This window comes from Schistocerca piceifrons, chromosome 5 (genome assembly GCF_021461385.2).
Source record: "Schistocerca piceifrons isolate TAMUIC-IGC-003096 chromosome 5, iqSchPice1.1, whole genome shotgun sequence".
In the NCBI taxonomy this organism is placed as follows: domain Eukaryota; kingdom Metazoa; phylum Arthropoda; class Insecta; order Orthoptera; family Acrididae; genus Schistocerca; species Schistocerca piceifrons.
Genome location: NC_060142.1, coordinates 44198219 through 44220658, shown reverse-complemented (window position 1 = coordinate 44220658; position 22440 = coordinate 44198219). Strand labels below are relative to the sequence as shown.

At 45.1% G+C, this 22440-nt stretch overlaps 1 protein-coding gene across 1 annotated transcript in view; it reads left to right on the top strand.

Annotated features, from left to right (window-relative positions):
- The window catches only part of LOC124798172 (sodium channel protein 60E-like), a 290757-nt gene that overhangs the window by 65441 nt on the left and 202876 nt on the right, over positions 1–22440 (top strand). Inside the window, exons 7-8 of the mRNA XM_047261456.1 lie at positions 11518–11724; positions 11815–11980. Coding sequence (XP_047117412.1) covers positions 11518–11724; positions 11815–11980 — 373 coding nt within the window. The remainder of the gene's footprint in view (positions 1–11517; positions 11725–11814; positions 11981–22440) is intronic.

Below are 22440 nucleotides of genomic sequence, written 5' to 3'. Positions count from 1 at the left end.
GTGTTCCTAAACTACCCCTTCAGTTTTCTCGACCCCGTTCGGATACAGTCAGTATAAAGGTTTTTGTTTTAGTTAGCCTCCTGTGATTCAAATAACTTCCCCGAATATGAAATTTTCCTCCTGGTATAGCCTGTTCAAGCAGGGTATCAAAAGCAACTAAAATTCCTGTCCTACGGCTGGAGGAACGTTGGTGACTGGTTCTCATAGCAGGTGCCTATATCCTCTATTTCACAGTTTTCCATCATCTGACCGATTGTCAAGTGCTTCAGAGTGCTTGTTTCTGTGAAACCCGTGTAATATATTCATCGATTACTGTTTGACCTCTATTACGTGCTGAAAATGATTCTCTTTTAGGTCTTTTAGCCTCCTTTGGAACAGGAAAAAGACAAAGGATGAGTAGACTGTGATCAAAACCGTTGTCACTTTCATTCTGGCCAGACACGCATGTCACTCAACGATGTTGGAATGGGAGATATGTGGCGGTGCACCAATCTTTGATCACTGCAATCGGGCCATTTTTTTCTGCGGTGCCTCATGCATTTGTTTTAGCACATCAAGATACTCGTAGTAACGTCGCTTACCTGTAGTAGCTTGAGGTATAAATTCAAGAAATTCTATTCTTGTTTCCCCCTCATCGAAAAACATCAACAATTATTTCATTTTTGTTCTCATTTGCTTTGCGTTCGATCGTCGTGCTACCATTCCCTGTCTCTGTTGCTGCATTGTCACTGGCTCATTCCTTTAACTCACTGTCTTGTCATCTGCAGTGATTTTTGATAAAAACATGATGTTAGCACGTTGTACTGTCATGTCCAGAACAGCAACATTGCCTGTTACGTCGATAGGATCCACGGAAACAAGTTCTCCAAACCAACTAACACTTCCATATGGAAGACGATAGGTCAACTAATTCAAACCCATATAAAGGGTGTTTCACAATCCCTACCACAGGCTTCTAAGGGTTGTAGAGGGAACTTAGTAGATAAAGTTCTGATAAAGAACTAGGGATGGGAAAAACCGATCAGTTAAAACGCTTTCCGATATTTTAGTTCTGAATAACCATTATTTTTCAGTATTTATTTCGTCTCGGTTATAACAGCTGATTTTTTTACATTTTTCTAATAACCAGGTAAAAAAAACTAAGTATCTATTAGTCGTGGCAACAGTGCGATTTTTTTCATTTTTTGAATAAACCGTTTTCAAGAAACGAGTAATTTTTATTCGTACAACCAGCATTGCTTTGAAATATTAAGTTATAATAGAAAATGCGTAAAGCGATCAGTGCTATTTTAATAATAATGCCGTCAGAATCAAACAGCAAGCGCATGGAATTAGAATTGGTACAACGCTGCTGAGACAACAATGTACTTGTTACTACGAGGCGTGGCCTATTATATGGTACGCCTGTACCTCTGGCGTACAAGACTTACCGCTTTTGTTCAATATTGTTGTTTATCACTTTCGTTGTCAGCCATCCGTTGTATATCAGAATGGCACCAACTAAAGTCTGGAACTGTTTTACAAAGTGACGTAGCAATGAAGTACAATGCTTAATTTGCTTCAAAAAATTAAACATTTGTCTGCCATTTCTATGAAATAATAAGAGGATAGAAATTAGGGTAACAGTACAAATTAAAAACTTAACAACAGTTTTTCATGGAGGTGGTTTTGTGCAACTTTAATGAGCTTCAAGAACTTCGTTATACTGTACACAGCTGTAACAGTATATTTTATTAGGGACGATCGACTTCGGTCTAGGATCAAACCATCATCTATTCGAAAAACCATCTCAGCTTCGCATGTGCTCGTTATTCTTATTCTAATTGAAAACGGATAAATCGACAAAAAAAAAAAAAAAAAAAAACAAAGAAAAACAGAGTTCTTCAACCTTAGATTCCACCGTTTAGCACTGACAATTCATAATGCTCCAATAATAATATGATCATAGATTACGACGCGAGTTTTGCGCATAGTTTCAAAAAACTAAAATCTATAGGAGAATACTGTCGATCTTTTGTACTATTCAACTATTTACCGCATTTCGAGGAAAACAGCTAAAAATGGACGTGGTAACGTTTATTTTATTTGCTTATTTAATTTAAGGTTTTGATTCTAAGCATCTTCCAACTGAGGGAGTCAAAATTTTTCAATATTTGTTCGATTTCTATGTTTCTTACAGAAAATAATATGAATAAAAAACCGAAATTTTCAGAAACCGATTTTTGGAGCGGTTTTAACAGTCAGGTTAGATTGACGTAAAAAAAAAAAAAAAACGATATAACAGCAAATCGGTAGTTTCAGCGATAACCATATCCCTATAGAAACACATGTCCGTAAATGTACCGTTTTGATACGAGATAAAAAGATCAAATCACTTTCAAATGTCTGATTCATGGTACGAGAAGAGGGTGCTGTCATCAATCCCTGTTTTGATAATGTATAACATATCATTCTTGTCCGACTACAACGACGAATGTGATAAACTGGTACGTTCGCCACTAGGAGTGTTGGGATGCTCTATGGACACGTCACGCAGAAGAGTATCCGATCTTCAAACTTATACTACATCCAAATGGCCATTTCTATACATGGGATCCTTATCTAAATTTTATCTACTAACAATAAGTCCCCTCAACAACCATGACAAGCCTGTAATAGGAATTTAACACCCTGCACAGAAAACGTATGTAACTGGAAAAGCTACCATTGCTGCCCTTCCGTCAAAACGAAATGAATGCAAGTAACTTTTGGGTCCCCTCACCCCTCCCCCTAGTTCTTTTATTCTTGCACTTGTAACGTTTTATTTATTTGACGGGTATGTGCATGTGTGTATTTATGTGTTTTATATCAAGAAGATAGAGGACTCAAAAAGATAATGGAGTCCTGCTGTAAAAATGAGGTTGTTTCTTGTTCTTTTCTTTTTTTATCTTTCACACCTACTCAATGTGTACACACATCCTGTCCACCAAAGTTACTAGAAAACTCGGTAGATATCATGGGTACATTTCTGTAAGTGATGAAGTCACCACTGACCGTCTCGCCATACCGCGCCGTACAGAACCTGATAAACACATCGCACGTAAATGTACACAATGGAGGATACAATCGGGGTTTTTCATGTAATGTATTATCCCAGTTAGCTTATTTATTAGTTAAATAAACAAATACATTTGCCTTTATTTAAAGACATAAACATAGGGGGTAAATAATGAAAAGGCAGCCTTTGTAGTCTCTTCAGATGACCAATTAGTACACTATCCTTTCTACTATTTCTCGTAAGTCTGTAGTGTTTTTATTAAGTTCTTTTATTTCTTTTTCCATAAGTTCTAATTGTTACCACCAACACACATTGTCACGTTTAAGGCATCGTTTGTTTTCATAATTAATGTCTCGCCAGCCGCGCGGAGTGGCCGCGCTGTTTGAAACGTCATGTCACGGACTGCTTGGCCCCTCCCGCCGGAGTCCTCTCTCGGGCATGGGTGTGTGTGTAGTTCTTAGCATAAGTTAGTGTGTAAGTCTAGGGACCGATGACCTAAGCAGTTTGATCCCACAGAAATTCACATACATTTGAACATTTGTCTCTCTACCAGTAGTTTCTTCGTTAGTTGATAATACACACATCAAAAAAAGTTTTGCAGCACCCCGGTTCCCAGAACTCCTGAATATAGACTTTGTCTGTGGATATTGTATCACAGACACAGTCCCTTTGACTGTTCAGAGATGTCACTAACCCCGCCCAAAGGTGTAAACAACCATGAATGAGTAGCACCTATTAGAAGGAGGGGGTCCGACAGCCGATCAGTTCCAGTCATTCAACCATGCCTAGACAATCAATACCGTGATTCGATCGCGTCTGCATTGTTACTTTGTGCCAGGAAGGGCTCTCAATAAGGGAAGTGTCCAGGCATTTCGGAGTGAACCATAGTGATGTTGTTCGGACATGAAAGAGATACAGAGAGACAGGAACTGTCGATGACATGGCTCGCTCAGGCCGCCCAAGGGCTACTATTGCAGTGGATGACCGCTACATACGGATTATGGCTCGGAGGAACCCTGACAGCCACGCCACCATGCTGAATAATGCTTTTCATGCAACCACAGGACGTCGTGTTACGACTCAGACTGTGCGCAATAGGCTGCATGAAGCGTAACTTCACTCCCGACGTCCATGGCGAGGTCCATGTTTGCAACCACGACACCAGCGCGGAACAGATGGGCCCAACAACATACCGAATGGACCGCTCATGATTGGCATCACATTACGTTCTCTTCATCGATGAGTGTCACATATGCTTTCAACCAGACAATCGTCGGAGACGTGTTTGGAGGCCATCCGGTCAGTCTGAACGCCTTAGACACACTGTCCAGCGAATGCAGCAAGTTGGAGGTTCCCTGCTGTTTTGGGGTTGCGTTATGTGGGGCCGACGTACGCCGCTAGTGGTAATGGAAGGCACCGTAACGGCTGTACGATACGTGAATGCCATCCTCCGACCTATAGTGCAACCATATTGGCGAGGCATTCGTCTTCATGGACGACAATTCACGCCCCCATCGTGCACATCTTGTGAATGACTTCCTTCAGGATAATGGCATCGTTCGACTAGAGTGGCCAGCATGTTCTCCAGACATGAACCCTATCGAACATGCCTGGGATAGATTGAAAAGGGCTGTTTATGGGCGACGTGACCCACTAACCACTCTGAGGGATCTACGCGGAATCGCCGTCGAGGAGTGGGACAATCTGAACCAACAGTGGCTTGATGAACTTGAGGATAGTATGCCATGACGAATACAGGCGTGCATCAGTGCAAGAGGTCGTGCTACTGGGTATTAGAGGTACCGGTGTGTACAGCAATCTGGACCACCTCCTCTGAAGGTCTCGCTGTATGGTGGTACAATATGCAATGTGTGGTTTTCGTGAGCAATAAAGAGGGCGGAAATGATGTTTATGTTGATCTCTGTTCCAATTTTCTGGTCAGGTTCCGGAACTCTCGGAACCGAGGTGATGCAAAACTTTTTTTGATGTGTATGTATACACCCGAAAAGTTTCTTCTACTGCTTTACTGGGGCTTCGTTTTTGTGTTCGAAATTTTATCTCGTTTTCAGGCTCATAACCACCACCTAAGTGCACTTTGAAGGATGGGAGATACAGAGTTGGAATAGAATCAGACTTCAACCTATGTTTCGGAGAAAGTTTAAACAATTCACTTTCAAATCTCTTTTGTGATCCAAATCAGCAAAATGTATCGGCCACGCACAAGCGTTAGCAGTCGGAAACGAATCGTCATGCTTACACGTTTTATCCATAAATTTTTTCGATGTCTGCATTTGATAGTAAAACTCAGGATCGCACAGCAAACCTTCATTTTTCGCTGAAAAGAATTGAAAATATAGTCTCAGAAATCCACAGTACACTGACAACTCTAGCGCAATTCAGCAATACAACACTTATCGTCAGTCACCGGTAACAATTGACATTCAAATAACCAACTTTGTACATACTGAAAAACACAACTACAACATGATAGGTTACGGCAATGGCTGGCTAACAAGTGGTAGCTGGCTTGGCTGTGACGTCTACGTCGCAGCTTGCTACTGAGGAAAAACACCCTGTGATCCTACCGTGTATTCTGGTAACCGTGTTTTCCACAATAAGAAGACTGTAAGTTCGTGCTGCCAGTGACAAAAACAATTGCCATTGATCTGATGACGTCAGCCGGTATTCGTTCCATTCCGATTGCTGCCAAGCTAGCTTAAAAAAAAAAAAAAAGAAAAAGAAAAAAACGTGTACCGAAAAACTGCAGTAGCGATTGTGTTGTTTCGGTGTGCCGCTCTGTACAGTGTTTTCTTAGTTTAATATTCGCCGTATTTTAACATGAGCTCATCGTGGAGTTTGTGTATTACACCAGCGATTCCCAAACGGAAGAAGCCATCACTGCCGTTCCTGCTTTCTTGATAGCAAAAGACACCCGTAATTATACGCTTTGCTAGAGGGAATTGCAGCTAGGTACACTAGTCATATCGAACAAGTCATCGGCGTTACTGTCTTACACACATGAACAGGTAATCAAAAATGCGTGTGAAATCTTAAGGGACTTAACTGCTAAGGTTATCAGTCCCTAAGCTTACACACTACTTAACCTAAATTATCCTAAGGACAAACACACACACCCATGCCCGAGGGAGGACTCGAACCTCCGCCGGGACCAGCCGCACAGTCCATGACTGCAGCGGCCTAGACCGCTCGGCTAATCCCGCGCGGCAACAGGTAATCAAACATGCACTAGGTTGTCATATTTTCGTCCGGAACGTGTTGTCCCAGGCATAAACTAAAAATATTTCCGAAATGTGTAGACAGTATTTGAACTGGAGAGGGGTGAACGAACAACATGTGTTAATTTCGCGGTAAATAACGAAACAGTTGTGAGATTTCACAGCAAAATGCAATGGGTACACTTACAATATACAAATCAAACAATTGTCTGTGTGTCTTCGTTTCGAAAGCTTAAATTCTCATGTACATGTGGACAAGTGGATTACCTGAGAATTTCGTTTCAGAAAAAGATGGGCGTCTGAGCACTAAACACGTCGTGAAAGTGACCGACACAGATAGGTGTTTTAATTTGTGTTTTATATTGTAAACAGTCGCAGTTACCAAATCATAGCCCACCATGAACGACATTTAGGTTATAGGTGGACTTGTTACTAGTCATAATTCATTACATGATATGACACTCTTCAAATTTATTCATGTCTGATACGACTGCACATTTGGCAGGATGGAAAGCGAGTCTGGTCTGTGAAGATTACTTTCTAGGCGACAGGCAGCTGCCCCTCGCTGCAATCCTTCTAACATGACGACTGTTTTGGGATATTTCGTTTGGTTGAAAGACACATACCGGAACGGGAAACGCTCTCCGAAATATTCCCAGTTCGGATTCTCGCTTGCCCACTACCTGCTCGTCTGGTTTAGGGGAAAGGAACTAAGCTCCAGAATGAGTTGGATCTCGAACTGCCCGCTCTTCCCTTCGAGGTAAAAAATAAAACAAACAAAAATCAGAGTTGCTCTTCCTAACGCACTGATCCTCTCCCATAAACAGCCTGTACTGTAGCATAATTAAACCAAAAGTCCATTAAAACATTATATACAATAACCTAACACTCATTATGTATATAACCTATCAGTTCGTAACAGTTGGTCGGTGGCAGTAAAAGAATTCAATTGATTTGTGTGTCACACCAACCTGAAAATCAACTTACGCCACTCCAAAAATAACACATACTCTAATAATAAATTGATAAGGGAACACAACAATATAAACTCCATCCAATCAAAATTGTGTTTAGAACTCCCAAAAAAATATTCGTTATAATATGTGAAAATACATCCTTCACTTATCACCAACCATCCAAAAATTTCTTAATGTCTTATATGTCTCCATCTTATTTAATTACTAATTCATTTGGGAGAGTATGAAAATATTAAGTAAATTCTTTACTTACAGTAAGCTGCTATTCATGAACTTCAAGATCGGTGTTTTTGTTCACCTTCAGATTATCAGTAATGTGAAGGAGATTCATTTGATTACAAATATGTGTCTGAAAAAAATTAAATAATGTAAGAAACTTTCACTATTATTTCAATAAACACTGTATTTCATGTTAATAGTAATTTATCACAACAGGAAGGAAAATTATTAGTCTCTGTATGTTCAGTGAGTGCTACTGTTCAGCAGACGCGTATTCAATTAATGAAAGGCCACTCCAGTTGCTGATACTTATTTCATTTATGTTAACGGCCGCCACAGTTCACAGATGCACTTGGAAATGGTACGAATGTGTAGGTCGAAGTCGGTCGTAGCCTTAAGTGCATACTAGCAACTGGAGCGGCATTTCATTAGTTACATAAAAAGGGAAAGGCTGGTTGATAGTCATTATCAACAATTCTTTTCATTTATGTAATTTTTTAGTATTTAACATCAGTAAATGCGATGACAGTATTTAATGTTCAACACTAAAATTTATTTCCAATTTATTTACTTGAAAAACCACACGTGAAACCAAATAGCGATACAAAACACATTAAATCACACTCCCGACTGCTCACATACATTCCTTTCAAGTTCCCACCAACGATTTTCTGCCCTACTTCTCCTCTTCTCCCTGTGTAGTCCCATCTCCCTACCGCCCTGTCGGTAGTGAACAGCCAGTCGTTTTCAGTTCATCGTCCAGTGCTGCCTTCCAGCAACAAAAATGGAAGTCATCTGCGCAATGTACGAACGTCTTATTGCGTTTCATGTTTTTTTAACCCCAAATTTCAGCAGAAGGCACTGACAATCCAGAGGCTTCAAAACCAAACATCTCGCTGGACCATTTGACTTACAGTAGATTGTGTTCTGGGCGAGACACACCTCCAGTGTTCGGGGCAAGACACCCTTCCAGTCCCGTCAGTTCTAATGCGATGGTCTTGTTCACATCTGCATCTACATCTACAGCTACATGAATATTCTGGAATTTACAATTAAGCTCTTGGCAGAGGGCTCATCGAACCGTCTTCAAACTACACTCCTGGAAATTGAAATAAGAACACCGTGAATTCATTGTCCCAGGAAGGGGAAACTTTATTGACACATTCCTGGGGTCAAATACATCACATGATCACACTGACAGAACCACAGGCACATAGACACAGGCAACAGAGCATGCACAATGTCGGCACTAGTACAGTCTATATCCACCTTTCGCAGCAATGCAGGCTGCTATTCTCCCATGGAGACGATCGTAGAGATGCTGGATGTAGTCCTGTGGAACAGCTTGCCATGCCATTTCCACCTGGCGCCTCAGTTGGACCAGCGTTCGTGCTGGACGTGCAGACCGCGTGAGACGACGCTTCATCCAGTCCCAAACATGCTCAATGGGGGACAGATCCGGAGATCTTGCTGGCCAGGGTAGTTGACTTACACCTTCTAGAGCACGTTGGGTGGCACGGGATACATGCAGACGTGCATTGTCCTGTTGGAACAGCAAGTTCCCTTGCCGGTCTAGGAATGGTAGAACGATGGGTTCGATGACGGTTTGGATGTACCGTGCACTATTCAGTGTCCCCTCGACGATCACCAGTGGTGTACGGCCAGTGTAGGAGATCGCTCCCCACACCATGATGCCGGGTGTTGGCCCTGTGTGCCTCGGTCGTATGCAGTCCTGATTGTGGCGCTCACCTGCACGGCGCCAAACACGCATACGACCATCATTGGCACCAAGGCAGAAGCGACTCTCATCGCTGAAGACGACACGTCTCCATTCGTCCCTCCATTCACGCCTGTCGCGACACCACTGGAGGCGGGCTGCACGATGTTGGGGCGTGAGCGGAAGACGGCCTAACGGTGTGCGGGACCGTAGCCCAGCTTCATGGAGACGGTTGCGAATGGTCCCCGCCGATACCCCAGGAGCAACAGTGTCCCTAATTTGCTGGGAAGTGGCGGTGCGGTCCCCTACGGCACTGCGTAGGATCCTACGGTCTTGGCGTGCATCCGTGCGTCGCTGCGGTCCGGTCCCAGGTCGACGGGCACGTGCACCTTCCGCCGACCACTGGCGACAACATCGATGTACTGTGGAGACCTCACGCCCCACGTGTTGAGCAATTCGGCGGTACGTCCACCCGGCCTCCCGCATGCCCACTATACGCCCTCGCTCAAAGTCCGTCAACTGCACATACGGTTCACGTCCACGCTGTCGCGGCATGCTACCAGTGTTAAAGAGTGCGATGGAGCTCCGTATGCCACGGCAAACTGGCTGACACTGACGGCGGCGGTGCACAAATGCTGCGCAGCTAGCGCCATTCGACGGCCAACACCGCGGTTCCTGGTGTGTCCGCTATGCCGTGCGTGTGATCATTGCTTGTACAGCCCTCTCACAGTGTCCGGAGCAAGTATGTTGGGTCTGACACACCGGTGTCAGTGTGTTCTTTTTTCCATTTCCAGGAGTGTACTTCTCTACCTTTCCACTCTCGAACAGCGCGCGGAAAAACGAACTCTTGCATCTTTCACTGTGAGCTCTCATTTCTCGTAATTTGTTACGATGGTCATTTCTCCGTCGGTAGGTGGACAACAAAAAAATATTTTAGACTCTGAGGAGAAAGCTGGAGATTGAATTTACAATGAAATGAACACCCTTAGCTGTTTACAGGCGTTGACATACGTCAACGGGGACAGATGAAAATGTGTGCCCCGGCCGGGACTCGAACCCGGGATCTCCTGCTTACATGGCAGACGCTCTATCCATCTTTTTTAAATCTTATTTTGTTCGGTTTAGTTCGTTGCATCTGCTCGGGGCGGACGTCGCAAGACACCCGTTTCAGTTCGTCGTTTATCAATTAACTCAGTTTTTTTATTACAGAGGGCTGCTAACCCTCTGACCGAACACGATGAGCTACTGTGCCGACTCCCGTCTGAGCCACCGAGGACACAGAGGATAGCGCGACTGCAGGGCTTTATCTCTGGCGCGCTTCCTGCGAAACCCACATTCTCATCGTATTGTCCCGCACTACATTCGTAGTGCCCCCGCCCATTATACTCATTACTCGCGGCGCATTGCCGATTCGGACATGTCCGAAAGAACAGATACCATCGGTGACCATGCAGCTCGTTAGAATGAAATTACAATGAAATGAACACCCTTAACTGCCTACAGGCGTTGACATACGTCAACGGGGACAGATGAAAATGTGTGCCCCGGCAAGGACTCGAACCCGAGATCGGACATGTCCGAAATAACAGATACCATCTTAGTATATATATATATATATATATATATATATAGTTAAGGCTCACCTGCCACTTGACCATCTTCTTCTTCTGTGGGAATGCACAAACAGTGCCCGAACTCTTACGGGAATCGGCAACGCGCCGCGAGTAATGAGTATAATGGGCGGGGGTACTACGAATGTAGTGCGGGACAATACGATGAGAATGTGGGTTTCGCAGGAAGCGCGCCAGAGATAAAGCCCTGCAGTCGCGCTATCCTCTGTGTCCTCGGTGGCTCAGACGGGAGTCGGCACAGTAGCTCATCGTGTTCGGTCAGAGGGTTAGCAGCCCTCTGTAATAAAAAAACTGAGTTAATGGATAAACGACGAACTGAAACGGGTGTCTTGCGACGTCCGCCCCGAGCAGATGCAACGAACTAAACCGAACAAAATAAGATTTAAAAAAGATGGATAGAGCGTCTGCCATGTAAGTAGGAGATCCCGGATTCGAGTCCCGGCCGGGGCACACATTTTCATCTGTCCCCGTTGACGTATGTCAACGCCTGTAAGCAGCTAAGCGTGTTCATTTCACTGTAATTTCATTCTAACGAGCTGTATGGTCACCGATGGTATCTGTTCTTTGGGGCATGTCCGAAAGAATAGATACCATCTTAGTATATATACTGGACATTGAAATTTCACGAGGAGGTCGTTGCTATCGTGGGTACGTATGCAACTGACAGAAACTAATTTACCGAATTTTCGCGCTTGTCTAGGAGAGGCGAAAAGACTTGACGGATCACAGGGACGACTCGACGTTCAGCTTCGACCCAACCAAAATCAACGTGAAGCAACTGGAGAAGCACAAGACGAAGCGCATCGACTCCCGCAAGGGCGTGCTGCTGGCGTCGTACGGCCGCAAGAAGACGCGCCGGAGGAAACGGGGGACGAGGTCCGGGGGCGGCGGCGGGGGCGGCGACAGCAGCACGGACGGGGGCGGCGGCGACGGCAACGGCGGGGGCGGCTCCGGGGGCGCGTCCAACGGCGGGGGCGGCGGGGGCAGCGGGGGGCAGGCGCGCGGCCGCAGCAGGTCGGCCACCCCCAGCCCGCGCCGCGACCAGCGCCCGCCGCCTCCCGCCGGCCCCCAGAAGGAGGCGGCCGCCCCTCATCTGAGCCCGCCCGTCACCAGCCCGGAGCCCGTCCGTCCCGCCGACACCCCGCGCTCCGGAAACACCCTCGGTACGTACCTCCTCTCATTCACTCCTGACGCTCTGCCTACTCTGGTCATCGTTAAATGTAAAGCGCTATGTCTGTTGTTATCTCATTGCTACACCACAAGGATGACGTGCTACAGACGCGAAATTTGACCGACAGGAAGAAGATGCTGTGAAATGCAAATGATTAGCTTTTCAGAGCATTCACACAAAGTTGGCGCCGGTGGCGACACCTACAACGTGCTGACATGAGGAAAGTTTCCATACGATTTCTCATACACAAACAGCAGTTGACCGGCGTTCCCTGGTAAAACGTTGTTGTGATGCCTCGTGTAAGGAGGAGAAATGCGTACCATCACGTTTCCGACTTTGATAAAGGTCGGATTGTAGCCTATCGCGATTGCGGTTTATCGCATCGCGACATTGCTGCTCGCGTTGGTCGAGATCCAATGACTGTTAGCATAATATGGAATCGGTGGGTTCAGGAGGGTAATACGGAACGCCGTGCTGGATTCCAACGGCCTCGTGTCACTACTAGTCGAGATGACAGCCATCTTATCCCCATGGCTGTAACGGATCGTGCAGCCACGTCTCGATCCCTGAGTCAGCAGATGAGGACGTTTGCAAGACAACAACCATCTGCACGAACAGTTCGACGACGTTTGCAGCAGCATGGACTATCAGCTCGGAGACCATGGCTGCGGTTACCCTTGACGCTGTGTCACAGACAGGAGCGCCTGCGATGGTGTACTCAACGACGAACCAGGGTGCACGAATGGCAAAAGTCATTTTTTCGGATGAATCCAGGTTCTGTTTGCAGCATCATGATGGTCGCATCCGTGTTTGGCGACATCGCGGTGAACGCACATTAGAAGCGTGCATTCGTCATCGGCATACTGGCGTATCACCCGGCGTGATGGTATGGGATGCCATTGGTTACACATCTCGATCACCTCTTGTTCGCATTGACGGCACTTTGAACACTTGACGTTACATTTCAGATGTGTTACGACCCGTGGCTCTACCCTTCATTCGATCTCTGCGAAACCCTACTTTTCAGCAGGATAATGCACGACCGCATGTTGCATGTCCTGTACGGGCCTTTCTTGATACAGAAAATGTTCGACTGCTGCCCTGGCCAGCACATTCTCCAGATCTCTCACCAACTGAAAACGTCTGGTCAATGGTGGCCGAGCAACTGGCTGGTCACAATACGCCAGTCACTACTCTTGATGAACTGTGGTATCGTGTTGAAGCTGCATGGGCAGCTGTACCTGTACACGCCATCCACGCTCTGTTTGACTCAATGTCCAGGCGTATCAAGGCCGTTATTACGGCCAGAGGCGGTTGTTCTGGGTACTGATTTCTCAGGATCTATGCACCCAAATTGCGTGAAAATGTAATCACATGTCAGTTCTAGTATAATATATTTGTCCAATGAATACCCGTTTATCATCTGCATTTCTTCTTGGTGTAGCAATTTTAATGGCCAGTAGTGTAAGTACGCCCTGTCAAGTAAAGTCGCATTCGATTATTTTGATGAGTTTATGCTGCAGCCTCGCTGCTTGCATATCTACATCTGCATACGAGGCTTGTTACAGAACTACGGTCGGTGGCCAATGTTAAACTGACGATAGGCCTGAATGAAGTTTCACGCATACAGAACCGTTTACCAACTCTTGAGGAAACTACTGCAGTGCTGGTTTCATTCAGTAGCTGTTCGCCAATTGGTGAGAGCGGTCGCAGTGGCCGAGACAATTGTAGATCCCGCCAGCTGTGAAGTGCGCGGTATGATTAGATTTTTGCTGACAACAGGATCTGCAGCTGCTGAAACCCATCGTGAATTATTCCTAGTGCAAGAGCCTGAAATAACGAGTGCCAACATGTTCGAAAATGGAGTCGAGAATTTCAAAATAGCCGCACGAATGTTCACGACGAACAGCGGAATATCTGGCTCAGTATTTGGACCGACGACTTCGTTGATAAAGTGAACCAAAAACTTCGAAATGATGAGCAATTGACGATTAGTGGTCTGGCTAATGAATCCAAAATGTTGCTCGAACCTCAATTTACGAGATTGTCACTGAACAGCTTGGATATCACAAACTGTGTGCGAGGTGGTTTCCAAAACTGCTCACTGATCACCACAAAGAACAAAGAATGCGTAGTGCACTGCAGTACTTGGAGCGCTATATAAGATCGAGATGATTTGTGTTCCCACATTGTTACGGGCGACAAGACGTGGATATCGCACACCAATGCAGATTCGAGACAACAGCCAATGCAGTGGCGCAATTAAAGTCCATTCAAACTGTTGTGGGTTGGCAGGAGAGCCAACACCGGTACTAGAGGAAGCCGAAAGGCACGCGTTTTAGCTCACGCAGGCTGGCGTGAGGTCTGGAACAGGACAAGGAATTTAGACTAGAAAAACTGACGTAGCTGGTGGAATACTTAATTTAATCCATTAATGATGAGCGTCGCTCTTGACTGTACATGATTCAGTATCAATAGTAACTGGTAATGGCGCCTTGCTAGGTCGTAGCAAATGACGTAGCTGAAGGCTATGCTAACTATCGTCTCGGAAAATGAGAGCGTATTTTGTCAGTGAACCATCGCTAGCAAAGTCGGTTGTACAACTGGGGCGAGTGCTAGGAAGTCTCTCTAGACCTGCCGTGTGGTGGCGCTCGGTCTGCAATCACTGATAGTGGCGACACGCGGGTCCGACGTATACTAACGGACCGCGGCCGATTTAAAGGCTACCACCTAGCAAGTGTGGTGTCTGGCGGTGACACCACACAAACCAAAAACATTTAAGCAGTCTCCGTTCCCGAATCGAAAAATGATGGCTAGCAAAAAAGGACGTCCTTTTGATTGATTTCGCCGCGCGGAATTACCCGAGCGGTCTAGGGCACTGCAGTCATGGACTTTGCGGCTGGTCCTGGCGGAGGTTCGAGTCCTCCCTCGGGCATGGGTGTGTGTGTTTGTCCTTAGGATAATTTAGATTAAGTAATGTGTAAGCTTAGGGAGTGATGACCTTAGCAGTTAAGTCCCATAAGATTTCACACACATATGAACTTTTTTTTTGGATTGATTTCATGGACTACGGGTCATCAGTTGGAGCTGACGTGTGCTAACCAAAATGAGACGAGCGATTCAAAATCGATGCTGCATGGGAACTGTCGTCTGGCATAGTCCTCCGTCACGACAACGCACGCCCTCATACCGCTGCCAAAATCAAGGAAAAGATTCAAGATTTTCGTTGGGAGCTTTTTGATCACCCTCTGTACAGTCCCGACCTTGCACCAGGCGACCATTTCCTTTCCTTGCGTTTGAAAAAGTGACTGAACGGACAACGATTTCAAAACGACGATGACCTCAATACTGGCATTACCAACTGGCTGAATTTCCAGGCGACAGAAAGTATATAGATGTGAACGGCGATTATGTGGAAAAGTGAAGAAGATATGTAGTAAAATAATACTGTACTGACTGTACTGTACTGTACTGGAATAAGCCTCGTGCATACTCCGCCAGCCACCATATGATGCCTGATGGAGGATACTCTGCACCACTACTCATCATTTCGTTTCCTGTTCCCTCGTTAACAGACGGAGGGAAAAACGAATGTCCATGTGCCTTCGTATGAACCCTAATCTATCTTCGTAGTTCTTATGCGAAATTTATACTGGCTGCAGTAGAATTGTTCTGCAGCCAGCTTCAGATGCCGGTTCTCAAAATTTTCTCAATAGACTTCCACGAAAGGAACGTCGCCTTTCCTTGAGGGATTCCTAATTCAATTCCCGGAGCATCTCCGTAATACCAGCGTGTTGTTCAAACCTACCGGTAACAGATCTATCTTCGCACCTCTAAATTGCCCGATGTCCTTCATTAATCCGACCCGCTGCGGACTCCAAACATTCGAGCAGAACTCAAGAATAGGTCACACTTGCGTCCTATATGCGGTCTCCTTTGCAGATGAACCACAGTTTCCCAAAATTCTCCCAATAAACCCTACCACAATCCTCACAGCCTTGATCCATTTCACATCGCTTTGCAACGTTACGGCACGATATTTAAACGACGTGACAGTCTCAAGCAGAACACTACAAATGATGCACCCGAACATTAAGTATTTGTTTTTCCTGTTCATCCGTATCACCGGCATGACCCGGTGATGATGAAGCCCAATTAGTCCTTTTTTACCGACTAATTCTTCTCTTGTGCTAACCACATCATCTCAGAGACGCACTCGAGTTCTACGTACTCAATTATTTATTAGGTGTATTCCAATCGCTGTCGGAAGTTATTCTTTGGTATCGTAAGACATGTCCTGTCATCTTTCCCTTTTCCTTGTCAGTGTTTTCCATATATTTCTTCCTTCGCCGATTCTGCGTGGAACCTCATTCGTTCATTGTCCTATCAGTCTACATTATTTTTAACATCCTTCCACAGCACAACATCTCAAAAGCTTTCCCAGAATCCGTGATTCACTGCCATACATTCTCAGAAATATCGCCCTCAGATTAAAGCCGATTATTGATACTAGCAGGCCTGTCTTGGCCAGTAATTATCCACTTTTGATATTGGCCAGTAATTGTCCACTTTGGCTGTACCTGTGACGATTTTTATATCCCCCTTGCTTCGTCCGTCATGTGCTATTTTGCTTCCAAGGTGGCAGAATCTTTAATTTCAACTACGTCGTGGTCCCCAATTTTGATATTAAGTGTTTCGCTATTTTCATTTCTATTACTGGTCATTACTTTCGTCTTTCTTAGGTTATTCTCAGAACATATTCTGTAATCCTTAGACTGTTCATTCCATACAGCACGTCCAGCAATTCTTCTTCACTTTCACTCAGAACAGCAATGTCATCAGAGAATCTTATCATTGATGTCGTCTCACCCTGAATTTTAATTCCACTCTTGAAATTTTCTTTTATTTCTGCTATTGCTTCTGCGATGTATAGATTGAACAGTACACAAATTTTAACCCGAGCACTTCGTTCTTGGACTCCAAATCTGATAGTTGCCTCTTAATTCTTGTATATATGTCTTTCCCTATAGCTTACTCCTATTTTCCTCAGAATCTCGACATCTAGCACCATTTCAGATTGTCGATAGTTCTTCCATCTTCTGCATTGCGAGGATACAGTTTTTCCGAATATCTGACGATATTTCTCCAGTATCATAAATTTTTACACACCAACTTGTACGGCCGTTTTGTTGCCACTTCCCCCAATGATTTCAAAAATTCCAAACGAATGGTATGTATTTAATCGCAAGTCTTCCAAAATTCTTTGAACTCTGACTCTAATAGGGTACCGGATCCTCTGTGTCTTCCAGATCAACTCCCATTTCTACTCCAACCACGTAATCAAACAAGTCTTACCTCTCGTAAAGCCCTTGAACAGACTCTTTCCATCTATCGGTCTTTCCTCTGCGCTTAACAATCTAATTCCCATTGCACTCTTAATGTTGAATCTTTTTTTTTTCAGCGATCTTTGTTTTGACTTTTCTACACTCCTGGAAATTGAAATAAGAACACCGTGAATTCATTGTCCCAGGAAGGGGAAACTTTATTGACACATTCCTGGGGTCAAATACATCACATGATCACACTGACAGAACCACAGGCACATAGACACAGGCAACAGAGCATGCACAATGTCGGCACTAGTACAGTGTATACCCACCTTTTGCAGCAATGCAGGCTGCTATTTTCCCATGGAGACGATCGTAGAGATGCTGGATGTAGTCCTGTGGAACGGCTTGCCATGCCATTTCCACCTGGCGCCTCAGTTGGACCAGCGTTCGTGCTGGACGTGCAGACCGCGTGAGACGACGCTTCATCCAGTCCCAAACATGCTCAATGGGGGACAGATCCGGAGATCTTGCTGGCCAGGGTAGTTGACTTACACCTTCTAGAGCACGTTGGGTGGCACGGGATACATGCGGACGTGCATTGTCCTGTTGGAACAGCAAGTTCCCTTGCCGGTCTAGAAATGGTAGAACGATGGGTTCGATGACGGTTTGGATGTACCGTGCACTATTCAGTGTCCCCTCGACGATCACCAGTGGTGTACGGCCAGTGTAAGAGATCGCTCCCCACACCATGATGCCGGGTGTTGGCCCTGTGTGCCTCTGTCGTATGCAGTCCTGATTGTGGCGCTCACCTGCACGGCGCCAAACACGCATACGACCATCATTGGCACCAAGGCAGAAGCGACTCTCATCGCTGAAGACGACACGTCTCCATTCGTCCCTCCATTCACGCCTGTCGCGACACCACTGGAGGCGGGCTGCACGATGTTGGGGCGTGAGCGGAAGACGGCCTAACGGTGTGCGGGACCGTAGCCCAGCTTCATGGAGACGGTTGCGAATGGTCCTCGCCGATACCCCAGGAGCAACAGTGTCCCTAATTTGCTGGGAAGTGGCGGTGCGGTCCCCTACGGCACTGCGTAGGATCCTACGGTCTTGGCGTGCATCCGTGCGTCGCTGCGGTCCGGTCCCAGGTCGACGGGCACGTGCACCTTCCGCCGACCACTGGCGACAACATCGATGTACTGTGAAGACCTCACGCCCCACGTGTTGAGCTATTCGGCGGTACGTCCACCCGGCCTCCCGCATGCCCACTATACGCCCTCGCTCAAAGTCCGTCAACTGCACATACGGTTCATGTCCACGCTGTCGCGGCATACTACCAGTGTTAAATACTGCGATGGAGCTCCGTATGCCACAGCAAACTGGCTGAGACTGACGGCGGCGGTGCACAAATGCTGCGCAGCTAGCGCCATTCGACGGCCAACACCGCGGTTCCTGGTGTGTCCGCTGTGCCGTGTGTGTGATCATTGCTTGTATAGCCCTCTCGCAGTGTCCGGAGCAAGTATGGTGGGTCTGACACACCGGTGTCAATGTGTTCTTTTTTCCATTTCCAGGAGTGTATATGATGAATCTTTGCTCCCGGCATCTATTTGTTTTTCGATTTTTCAAATTTTTCCTGCTAGAATTTCGCTTTAGCTTCCTTGCACTTCCTATTTATTTCATTTCTAAGCGACTTGTGTTTCTGTATTCCTTAACTTCCCTGAACATTTTTGTACTTCCTTCTTTCATAGTCCGCAGCTCGTCGTCGTGCGGTAGCGTTCTCGCTTCCCACGCCCGGGTTCCCGGGTTCGATTCCCGGCGGGGTCAGGGATTTTCTCTGCCTCGTGATGACTGGGTGTTGTGTGATGTCCTTAGGTTAGTTAGGTTTAAGTAGTTCTAAGTTCTAGGGGACTGATGACCATAGAAGTTAAGTCCCATAGTGCTCAGAGCCATTTGAACCATTTTTGAACCTTCTTTCATCGATCAACTGAAGTATTTCTTCTTTTATTCTAAGTTCTTCACAGTCACATTCCTGGTCCCTATGCTTTTATGTCAAATTTCTGTGATTGCCCTTTTTAGAGATGTCCATTTCCACTGTGCTATTTATTATCGCAGTATCTATTGCCTCAGAGAACTTCAAACGCGCCTCATCATTTCCGATTACGTCAGCGTCCCACTTCTTTGTACACTGATCCTTTCGAATTAGTCTCTTAAACTTCAGACTCCTCTTCGTCATTACCTAACCTGCGATCCGAGTCTATATCTGCTTCTGGGTCCGCCTTACAATGCAATATCTAATTTCGGAATTTCTGTCTCACCATGATGTAATCCAGCTGGAATCTACCCCGTCTCCAAGCATTTTCCAAATGTATCTCCTCCTCTTGTAATTTTTCAACTGTCTATTTGCTGTTACTAGCTGAAACAAATACCAAATGAGATCACAAAAAGGAATGAAGATTTGTTGAAGGAACTTAAAATTGAGCCCATGACAATTATAGACAAAACTACCAAAATAACTGGTGGAAGCATCTACAATGAATGAGCTCAAACAGGATCGCAAAATCCATGGTACACTGCCACTCCGACGATATAAGATCGCTATATCGACCAGTGACCAGATGACATCAGAACTTCTCGACGAGATCATAACATGCCAAGAGGCTCAACACTTGGAATGATGAAGAAGACTTGCTGAAATTTATGCAAGATTTAATCTGTTTCTTCCCCTACTTTTTTTTCATCTCAAAATAGCAGTTTCTACCGACGTCCTCAATTACTTGCTGGATGTATTCCAAAGTCTGTCTTCAATTTTTACGCTCTACAGCCCCTCTAGTTATTCCCTGATGTCTTAATAGACGTCCTATGATCTTTTCCTTCTTGTTGTCAGTGTTTTCCATACATCCCTTTCCTCTCCGATTCTGCGCAGAACCACCTCATTCCATTCCTTGTCAGTCCACCTCATTTTCAGCATTCGTCTGTAGAACATCTCGAATGCTTCGATTCTCTTCGCTTCCGGTTTTCCAACAGTCTATGTTTCACTACCACACAATGCTGTGCTCCAAACATACACTGTCAGAAATTTCTTCCTTAAATTCAGACCTATATATGGTACTAGTAGACTTGTCTTGGCCAGGAAAGTCCTTTTTGCCAGTGCTAGTCTGCTTTTGATGTCCTCCTTGCTCCGTCCGTCACGGGTTACTTTGTTGCCTAGCTGTCAAGATTCATTAAATTCATCTACTTCGTATCGCTAGTTATAATGATAAATTTCTCGCGGTTCTCATTTCTGCTACTTCTCATTACTGTCGTCTTTCTTCGATTTACTCTAATTCCATGTTCTTTACTCATCAGACAGTTCATTCCATTCAGCGAGTCCTGTAATTCTTCTTCACTTTCAGTGAGAATAGCAATTTCATAAGCGAATATTATCATTGATATCCTTTCGTATTGAATTTTAATTCGATTCTTTTATTTCCGTCATTGCTTCTTCATTGTATAGACTGAACAGTAATGGCGTAAGACTACATCCCTAACTTGCACGCCTTTTAATCAGAGCACTTCGTTCTTGTCTTGGTTTTCCGCTCCTATTATTCCCTCTCAGCTCTTGTACATGTTGTATATGAACTGTCTCTCCCTACTTTTCTCAAAATTTGAAATATCTTGCACCATTTTACATTGTCGAACACTTTTTCCAGGTGGACAAATCTTATGAAAGTGTCTTGATTTTTCCTTACTCTTGCTTCCATTATCAACCGCAACGTCAGAACTGTCTCTCTGATGCCTTTGCCGTTCCTAAAGCCAAACTGATCGTCATATAACAGATTCTCCGTTGTATTTTCCATTCTTCTGTACATTATTCTTGTCTGCACCTTGGACGCATTAGCTGTTAAGCTGATTGTGTGATAATTCTCGCACTTGTCAGTTCTTACAGTCTTCGGAAATGTGTGGATGATATTTTTCCGAAAGTCTGATGGTATACTGCGAGTGTCATATATTCTACTCACCAAAGTTAATAGTCATTCTGTTGCCATTTCTGCCAATCATTTGAGAAATTCAGACGGAATGTTACCGATACCTTCTGCCTTATTTATTCTTAAGTCTTCCAGACCTCTTTAAATTCTGATTCTAATATTGGACCTCCTATCTCTTCCCTATCGACTCATGTTTCTTCCTCAGTCACATCGGACAAGTCTTCCCCATGACTGTTACATTATCACCTCCTTTTACATACAGAATTACCTAATCAATAATACATATACTTTATCTTCTCGTACTCTGCTTGTGACATCGGAATATCTTCCTAAGCTATTGTTACTGCCGTAGGTTTGCCGTCGATTCTGAGGAGAATGTTACCGGCGCATTTACCCTTCAGCTTCACTGCTTGCTCCAGATCAAGACAAGCGAAGATATCAAGCTGGTTTGTGTTTCGAGCAGTGATCATCACCGGTAGTACTGGAATTTGATGTGTGATTGGCTTCAGGGTCACTAGCCTTGCTGTTGTATAGAGTACTTCTCGTTTATGAGGTTTCTTTTGCAACGTACGCCTACATCTACGTTCATACCTTGCAAAACCAGTGTGAAGTACATGGCAAAGGAAGCTTTCCATCGGATGACATACTATTGTTTCCCACTCAGTTTGCGTACGGAGCGCGAGAATAATGACTTCTTAAATACCATTATATTCAATCTAATTTTGTCTCCTCGATCCCTACAGGAACCACGCGTAGAAGGCTGTTGTACAGGACCGCTACAAATGAGTCATTCGTTTTCAAAGCTTTGTTTTCCAAAGTATTACATGTACTAACGTGTTTGGTGCATGAATAGACCATAAACTCACTCTACAGATGTTCTGCGACTCCCCCTCTGGTCACCACGACACGCGTCCAAGCGGTAGTCCGTTCCATACTGTACGTAGACACATCCTGTCTGGGGTCACGGCAGCACCACTGATGCGTTTCTGTTAGCTGCTCCAGTGTTCTTGGCACTGGGAGTTAGTGATGGGGAGCTCGTGAATGAGTCGTTCAAATGAACACTTCACTCCAGTGAAGTGTGAACTAACCACTCAATTTCAATGAACTGGTACTTCAGACTCTTCACAGATAACACACTCCACACTTTTTTCTAGTTC